The sequence below is a fragment of the Pelodiscus sinensis genome, chromosome 2, assembly GCF_049634645.1.
Source record: "Pelodiscus sinensis isolate JC-2024 chromosome 2, ASM4963464v1, whole genome shotgun sequence".
Classification (NCBI taxonomy): domain Eukaryota; kingdom Metazoa; phylum Chordata; order Testudines; family Trionychidae; genus Pelodiscus; species Pelodiscus sinensis.
The window spans coordinates 203638147-203648017 of NC_134712.1; the positions used below are offsets into that span (position 1 = coordinate 203638147).

At 37.8% G+C, this 9871-nt stretch overlaps 1 protein-coding gene across 1 annotated transcript; it reads left to right on the forward strand.

Annotated features, from left to right (window-relative positions):
* Positions 1-542: 542 nt before the first annotated feature.
* On the forward strand, positions 543-5375 carry SOSTDC1 (sclerostin domain containing 1). The gene is made up of 2 exons (XM_006138328.4): positions 543-884; positions 3788-5375. Exons 1-2 carry the CDS (start codon positions 686-688, stop codon positions 4192-4194), a joined length of 606 nt encoding a protein of 201 aa, XP_006138390.1. The 5' UTR covers positions 543-685; the 3' UTR covers positions 4195-5375.
* Positions 5376-9871: the final 4496 nt, after the last annotated feature.

A 9871-nucleotide genomic window follows, 5' to 3' on the forward strand; every position in this document is an offset into this window, starting at 1 on the left:
GCTCATTACCCATGGTGAGACAGAACTGCACACTTATAACCTTCACATGGAGAAGCAAATATTCCCCTAACACCAGTAGTTTCTCTAGCAATGTTCCTTTTTGATCAAAGGTTCATTATTTAAATCTATCTGGAGAGAACTTTACATTTTCATCAGAATATTTTTTGAAAAGTGTTATTCTCCATTGCTAAAATATGTGTAGTATTTTTTGGGGGGGAGGAAGAGGGGATATTTCTTTACATAACTGGCAAGTTCTCCTAAAGACACATTGTAGGAGAGGAAGCATCAATTTGGTATAAGAGGAACAGAGAGACACCCAGTTACACTTTGTTTCAATCGCATCATACATAAATCCCAGACATGCAAAGGATTTCAGTCTGTCTGCTGCCATACAGACTTCCTGACACCCTGAAATGCCCCAACTAGAATTTCTGCAATTAGTATAAGTAGGCTCCTCCTTTACTGAACTCTTCTTTTCTATTGGTAAAATGTCTTTGCAAGCTCATGTGGGAATCCCACCCCTTCTCTGGATTTTCATTCTGAATCTATCTACAACTTTACACCTGCCTGAGTGCCAAGCCTCTGTAGATATATAAGGGAAACCTTCCAGAGCCATTTCAGAGTTACAGGAACAAGCTGACGAAAAGGAATTCACCCAGCTCGGTCAGACAGAAACGGAGCAAACATGATTCTCCCTGCGGTTCACTTCTCCGGCTTTCTCCTAATCTGTGTCTTCATGAAAAGCTGTTTGGCTTTCAAAAATGATGCCACGGAGATTCTTTATACACATGTGGCCAAACCTGTCCCAGCGAGCCCTAGCAGCAACAGCACGCTGAATCAAGCCAGAAGCGGAGGCAGGCATTACACAGGCTTGGACCGTCACAGTAAGTATCCGACTGGTATCAAAGGGCTTATCATGCCTGACCAGTGCCACCTTGCTCTTCTTTTTTAACCCATGTTCAGTTTGCGGTACAACAATGCAGTTGTCAGTGAGCACGTTTTCCTAAGTAGTGATTCATAGGAGGGGTCATTTGTATGTAACAAAAACCTGCCAGATGTGTTACAATCCGACCAGCTCTATAGACTCAGCCTGGCATTTTGGCTTTTCCTGAATATGTTTTATTCCTACAGGTTCCGTCACTGTGATGATACATTTAATATCAAATTAAATCTAGGAAGGAAAATATTTTCAGTTTGTCTTTCCTTCCCTCTGAACACACACCCACCAACTTCACTTTAACGTGTGGGCTCACAGTCACATTCATTAATTGACACTGGGAACTCGTTTGATGCTGCTGCAGTGGAAGAGGGGGAAGATTTTAAAAAAATGTGTGTGTGTGTGTGTGTGTGTGTGTGTGTGTGTGTGTGTGAGAATGACATTTTAAATATGATCTCTTTCTTAGCTCACTCGCTCTGGCTTTCAGTGTAGTAGTGTGTAGGTTCAGCATCCTGTCTGGGCTGCTTCATGAATGTAACTCTTCCAGACAAAAAGCTTTGATTTTCTTCCAACTTTTTGTTTTTCACTTCCCGGTTTAGCATTTCCCTGCTTAACGCCTCTAGCAAAAGAAAACAAACAGGTTCACAGCCCGTCTCTGCTCCAACTTGCTTTTTTATGTTATAAGGATTTTCTCCTCCCCACTAAATTATATGTATGAAAAGTCCAAGAGCTCCTCTGCCTATGTGGAAATCTTTTCACCTCCCATCCCCACTTCATTAAGCTAAAATGAAAAGCCGACCCACAGTCATTCAGTAAGCAAAGATAAAAACTGATGGCAACAACCTTCAGCAAAGCTAAGGTGTGTCAGCTTTTATAGAATATGGGTGGTTTAACTGCACAGGAAATGTCTCGTCATTATGAGATTACCGGAGCAGCCCAGTAGGTATTCATTGTCAATGAAATATCACTAAAGAAAAACTGAATATCTATATACATAAAAACAAATCAAAGCTATGATCAGCTGCTTCTAGGTACATTCCTGAGCACAGCTGCAGGGAAGAATGCAAGCTTGGATCATTCAGGGAGTCAAGCAGTCTAGAAACCAGTCATTTTGTAAATCATTGCTCCAGAACAGTCTTCAAATTCCTAATTGCCCAGTATTGTACACCCAGAGGACTTTTACACTGCAACACTTTTTTGGGATAGCAGTATCCCAAAATAGCTATCCTGTTTCTTCAAAGCAAGCCTGTTATTTTGGGCTCGCTATTCCAACGTCCCTGTAAACCTTATTTTATGAGGAATAAGGGATGTTCCAGAATAGCGCTTTATTTTGAAATTTGGTACTGTGTAGACAGCTTATTTCATCATTTGGCACTATTTCAAAATAGCATTGAAATAAGATACGCAATTTGCATAGCTCAAATTGCATCTCTTATTTCAAATTATGGTGCAGTGTAGACGCACCTCTAGTGAGCAATGGGGAAAGGAACAAGAAGTCTTAACTCAATATCTCTGATTAGAGTTTGATTAAAAAAACAAACCAAAACAGAAGCATCTTGTAACTCTGAAGGGGTGAGGTACCTTCAAACCCTTTTATTAATCTTGTATGGTATCTTCCTAGTGATAATAACTTCCATTTTTAAAAAGCATTAATCTGGACACTCTTGTATAATATGTGTACAGACTCCACTGTAAATTTTATTGAAGAGAGAGAACAGCCAACAAAGGACTGCATATTACCTTAATGTCTACGGGTATGTCTACACAGCAGGGCTAATGTCGAATTAAGCTATGTAACTTCAGTTACGTCAATTGCATAGCTTAAGTCGAAATAGATTAATTTGGCTTTTGGCGCCATCTACACAGCAGGAAGTCGAAGGAAGAACACTGTTCCTTCAACCTCCCTTACTCCTCATGAAATGAGGGTTACCATGAATTGGAGTAAGAAGTCCTCCAACTTGACATTATTTCAAAATAAAGGCTTGCGGTGTAGACCCACACTGTATTAGTAGTTGTACTCTGATTGTAATGACTGAAATAAGCAGTTGTATTTATTGCAGTGAGAAGAGCAGCACATACAAGCAGGCACAAACATGCCTATATTTGCAGCTCTGCATCTTTATACCTTATCACCTTAACCAGAGAACTAAAAAAGTTGCCTCAGGATTTGCTATATTCTATTATGTAAGGAATGCTGCCCACACTAGTATGTTATCCTTAAGGCAGAATGACCAAAGCACATAATTAAACATTTGAACATCATGAGCAGAACATAACACTTCTAACTTTCATTATTTATAAAGCTGTTTTTCTTCAGAACATTAACCTTCACTGGAGTGTAAATCCATAACAAGCATGAAATTTTAAAACAATTCTTCCTTTATTTAAATGCATTAGAATACTTTCCAAAATCCTAAAAACACTATTTTTCACATTAAGGGTCAGAGTTTTGTCTCACATCTGGACCAAATTCCCTTTAAGTACAAGTAAGAGACGTTTTTGCCCCAGGACATTTTTTTCCTCCATGCACCTGACTGGGGCCAGGAGGGGGGAGGAGGGGCAGTGCTAGAATGAAATTGCCTCCTCTCTAGTGACTCTACTGGTTCTGCAGTGCTATGACATAGATATCATTATTTGTACTGTAATAGTACCTCGAGGATCAAGGCCCTGTTATGCTAGATGTTGTCTACATACAGAATTAAAGAATCACTCCCAAAATCTTACTGGCTAAGCCTGTGTCACCAAGTCCTATGCATGCTATGATCAATAGAAAATAACTTGGAATCTGAAGGTTGGCTTAGGATATCTTTTCTTTGAGTCTCAGTGTTCATTGTCCTGTGCATTCTGCAGAGCACGTTCAAGTTGGCTGCCGGGAACTGAGATCCACCAAGTACATTTCAGATGGCCAGTGTACCAGCATAAATCCTTTAAAAGAGCTTGTGTGTGCTGGCGAGTGCCTCCCTTTGCCATTGCTACCCAACTGGATTGGAGGAAGTTATGGAACCAAGTACTGGAGCAGAAGGAGCTCCCAGGAGTGGAGATGTGTCAATGACAAAACACGCACACAGAGGATCCAGCTTCAGTGTCAAGACGGAAGTACAAGAACCTACAAAATAACTGTGGTCACAGCCTGCAAATGCAAGAGGTACACCAGACAGCACAATGAGTCCAGCCACATTTTTGAAGGAACCTCTCAGGCAAAGCATCACAAACAGAGAAAAAGAGCCAGTAAATCCAGCAAGCACAGCTCAAGTTAGAGGTCAGACAACCCTTTCCCCCAAACTGAACTGATCTGTAACTATCTTCTTTACAGATCTGACTGTTTAAAAGACAAGTCTGCTATTGATGTGTTCTCACCTGGTGGTGCATTGCTATGACCAAACTCAAAACATCATTCTGTATATATGGACCTTTTTGGTGATTTTCCAAATGCTCCAGATGGGTAGTTCTACAAGCTTTTCAACCCCGCACAATGAAGTCTTACATTTTTTTGAGGTGTGGAGGCAAAGAATTGTTCCCTTGAACATTTACTGAAATTGTATTTTTTTAGAAAGGTGCTTTGTTGTGAGTTTTCACAGGAACAGTTGATTAACAAACATCTGTTGCCTTCCAAATAACATTTTTTGAACACCAGTAACTGTTGTCAGTTTCATTCTAAGAAAACAATGCCTTGCACACTGATTTTTCTCTTGTATCTCAATTTACCAAAAATTAAAATATGCATGGGGATAATTAAAAAGTACAGTTGAATAAACTATTTATTTGTTACTGTAATTATTTAATGAGCTTTTTACATGTGATTTTTTTTCAAAATGTTAATCTTTTGTTTTATAGCTTTTTCTATGTATCAAAGTATTTTCCTATAATTTTGAGTGGATTAGAATATACATTTTGTAGATAATGTAAAATAGGTGTTCTAACATTCTTGGTGTATATACATATTCATTTTGAACATTAATAGTTTTGAGCTTTATTTTACAAGTAATAACATTTTAAAAACTGTTTTGTACATCATAAGTTCTGCTTATTGTTTTTAAAGTGTGTAATTGAAAGATAGATATGTCTTCCTTTCAAATTCATCTGTTTCTCTGTGTCTTTTTTTTTTTTTTTTTTTTAAACAAAAATAAACTGCTATGGAGATGTATCGCCTTTGGAGCTCTAACATGCATGAAAACACGCACATTTTAACCAATTACAGCATGCAATCTAATAAAGTGGAATGTTTTACACTACTTGATTTAAAGAAAGTGCCATAAAATATATCTGACAGTGATATTTAGGATAAAATAACTTTTCAACGGATTCCATTGGCTTGTAGAAATCTTGTGTGACTATCTAACAGCTGGTGCTTATTTGTGGTCTAAACCAGACTCATATTTAACAATTCTCAATGTGTACATTGTAGAAAATATGTTTGGGAGGTTTTACAAGCTAATAAAAGCACTCCAGTTTATTTATATTTTTCCTTTATGATTATCAAGTTACAGACTTATGGTAAAAATAGTAATCAGTATAATCTTCCTTCTAAACACAAGTTAGTCCTGCACATTAGTCACCAACTGTTATTGTGAAATATATAGTAAGCAGTCAGCTATTCAACATAGATTGGGAATCATCTCTTCATCATTCAGACTAGATTAAGATTGAGATGATTTTAAGCAAAACTTGAACTCGATGGTTACTCTATAATGGGGTAAACTGTAAGGGCTAGATTCCCCAACCTGCTGTATCATTCTTAACTAGTAGCATTTTATACCCTCTTTGCTCTCACTTAATTGTCTACCCAAGGAATAGGGCAATGAAGAATCTGGCCTTAATAAAGTATGCTGTACAAAACTTCTCTAATATAATATTTGTATCAGTTCATCTTACATTTAAAATTAATAAGACCTAAAACCCAGATTCTATCATATTTTTTTAAGCAGAATTCCTCAAGCAGAATACCTCAAGCTGTTTTTGCACAAGAAAATTTACAGTAAATCAACAGAACAGAAGGGCTACGTATACACTGGCATGATTTTCCGAAAATGCTTTTAACAGAAAACTTTTCCGTTAAAAGCATTTTCGGAAAAGCACATCTAGATTGGCAGGATGCTTTTCTACAAAAGCACTTTTTGCGGAAAAGCGTCTGTGGCCAATCTAGACGCGGTTTTCCGCAAAAAAGCCCCGATCGCCATTTTCGCTATCGGGGCTTTTTTGCGGAAAACACTACTGTGCTGTCTACACTGGCCTTTTGCGCAAAAGTCTTTTGGAAAAAGACTTTTGCCCGAATGGTAGCAGCATAGTATTTCCGGAAAAGCACTGACGATCTTACATGAGATCGTCAGTGATTTTCCGGAAATTCAAGCGGCCAGTGTAGACAGCTGGCAAGTTTTTCCGCAAAAGCAGATGATTTTGCGGAAAAACTTGCCAGTCTAGACACAGCCACGGAGTTTTGCGGTATGGGTATTCCTCTTTCTAGGAGGAATAACTCCTTTTTGCACAAGAGCTCTTGCGCAAAAAGGTGTGTGGGGACGGGAAACAGGGTTTTTGTGTGCAAAATCAGCCTATCGAAAGAAGCACAGGTGCCCTGGTGGCCATTCTGTTAATGGCAATCAGAGCTTTCTTGCGAACGAGCGTCCATGCAGTCTGGACGCTCTTTTGTGCAAAAGCGCATAGCTTTTCCAATGCACTTTTGCAATGTGGACATGCTCTTGAGCAAGAAGTTTTTGTGGAAGATCTCTTCTGCAAAAAGCTTGTTGCGCAAGAAGCCTGCAGTGTAGATGTAGCCCCAGGGTCCCACATTGAATGACACATCACAAAACTCTTTCTAATTACATTTGCTTGCCCTTACCCAATTTTTTAAAGAACACATATGAAGATAACATTATGTATGAGAAATAAGAGTAAATATTCTTGTACTTGTGCTTTTCTTCCAGTTCAGAACTTAATTTTGGAAATGGAAAGAGAAAAAGATGAAACCTACCATCCTATAGAACACGTAGTGCTATATATTTAAGGGAAACATATCAAAATGAATAACCCAGATAGTTTTCTTTAAATTAACTTTGGGTGATCATGGAGAAGCCAGACTAATAGGCCTGGGATAGAAGGCCTGGCTCCTTATACCAAAGCCTCTGTACACCACTCTGGAAGTTTAAAGATCCTGCATTTACATCCAGTTTAAGATCATTTCACATTCTAGGAGTGGTATAAAGAAGTTTTAGTCTAAATGAGAAAATGTTTTTCCACAATATATATATAGCCTGGGCAGCAGTATGCTTCACTATGCTTTCCCACTAAGGGGTCTCAACCTTACTAGAAATACTGTAACCAACTCTCGCACTGACAAGGCAGTTCAGTCTCCATTCCAAATTCAGTCTTTATCTTCTTCACTATGTCTACAGAAGAACAATGACCCTTTGGGTCCTACCAAACTGATGTTTAAAATATGTGGATAGTACCCAGTACTGTTACAGACAATGCCACTATGTCCTATTTAGTTTCTAATACCCTTTTTGAAATTACATTGAAAATGATTTTATTCTTAGACTAGCAGCTAAATTATTTTCAGGACTAGGTTTTTTTTGGAGAGAGGGGAGAGGAGGGGACAACAAAAGAAATCGTGTATAGAAAGGACCAACATTTTATAGTATTTTCTATTAGCAGAAAATTTTTGGTCATGTGGAGACTGAGAACTAAACTAAAACCATCAACACATTTCACAGGGACCACAAAACAGCCATCAGCCACTACATGCAGCCAACACAAACAGGTTATGTGTGTTCTATTACATATTCCTTGATCAATTGAGGAATATGTAATCTACTAAATGGATTACTAATCCACTAAAGTTGCTAGTGTTAATGAAGCTAATCAAATCAGGATGGAAGTGGATCATTCACAGTATTTGGCCTGGAGATGTAAATATCCAGAGAGGAGAAATTTCCTTTGTAATGCGTTAACCAATGGAGATCTTTATTCAGTCCTAAATTGAGTTACTAATCCACTAAATGGAAGGATGGTCTTGTAGCTGAAACTGGATTCAAGCAATCTGGGGTCAATTCCAGGTTTTGGAATCACAGAATCAGGTGTATGAAATAGGGCAATTTTGCCACCTTCTATCAGGTTGAATAGCACCTTACTCATCAATTTAGTCAATGGGACTACTCAAGGAATAAAATGCTATTAAACCTGAATGTGTGTGAGGAAAATTACCCACCATTTGTAAAATAGGAATTATATTTATTTTCTACCCCACAGGAATGTTGTATGACAAATCCATAAATACTTAGAAGCAATTTCCCCCTAATTTTTCCATCAATGTGTGGAATAAATTTTGCTGTGTGCACCAAAGCATTTGTGGATGTGTACCACATGTAAAAAGACATGCTACCAGCTCTAGGCACTGTGCTAATCACCTGGATGGCATTTAAATCCCTCCTGGATGGCCGCCCAGACACTCAGTTTACAGGGAATGCTACAAGGTATGCTCATAGATTACAACCCCATAAATAATTAGAGCAAATCCAAGTCTTTAACATAATATAGAATTTATCTTCTCATTCCTTCATTTTTATCAGTAAGACTATTCCAAATGCTAACAAAATGTATCCATCTTCACACTAATCTTTAGACATACAGGGCACGAATTTTAAATAATTAAAAAAAACTGGTTACAACAGGAGACAGCTGAACTGGAAATCATTTGCAAATTCAACACTATCAACTTAGGACTGAATAAGGATCTCTATGGTTAACGCATTACAAAGGAAATTTCTCCTCTCTGGATATTCACATCTGAAGGCCAAATGCGGTAAATGATCCACTTCCATTCTGATTTGATTAGCTTCATTAACACTAGCAACTTCTCTCTCATATATATTCCTGCTTCTGTAAATTCTACTCCAATTCATCTGATGAAGTGGGTTTTTCCCACAAAAGCTTAAGCCCTAATAAATCTGTTAGTCTCTAAGCTGCCACAGAACTTAGTTTTCAATGAAAACATTAATGTATACAGACATAAGGAGCTTGTACATGAATAAATACAATGTAGAGGCAAATAGGGTCATTTGTGACATGAATAAATAGTGAATTTTCTTCTACAGAACATATAGCAGCTGTCTATATAATATGCTCCTCAATGAGTGGGGTGAGGCGGCCCAAGGCTTTTGAAAATAGTGTTTCTCTGTAGTTATTGTAACATCAGCCTATAATGTAAAGTGATATCTTTCATCTCAATGCCTTCTTTTCATTGGTAAATAAATACTTGTGTCTGACTTCCTGATTGACGGACTACCGGTTACAAGACAAAGGAAAATATCTCCACTCTGATAAAATGTGGGCCCCCTGCAATCCAATGTCTAGAAAAGCAAGTTTAGTTTTACATTTAAAATCTAGTAGATATAAAAATACTTTTAAAAAAGCCTATTTGCATCTTTTGAAAATTAAAGCTGAACAAGTTCAGTACAATCAGGTAAAATAGATCATTATTTCATTACTTTCCCGTTGATGACAATAGCCCACAACAAAGGGGAAATTTGATTTATAATGAATGAAAATCAATTTTTCACAGGCATTTTCAAAACATACTTACCCAGATGTTGATTGTTTTGATAGCACTGTAGCTACTCAGAGGAAAAGGAATGCTGTAGAGTTGAAGTAATAGTGTGTGTGTGTGTGTGGGGGGGGGGGGGGTGTCATTAGAGCATTCTCCATTTTGGAGGTCAAAAGTGTATGACTCCTATAGAACAAAGACTAGAAAGACCTTTAGGAGGTTTATTTATTCACTCTTTAGTAACAGTCATATATCCACTATTCCTTTCTAACCAGCAACCTTGAAATCAGAAGTGCCAAATCCAAGTTCAGTCATTTATTTGGAAATAAAGTAGATTTTTTAATAATACCCCTGGAAATGCCTACCAGATTTCTGTTAGTAAATCACTGTAGTCCTTC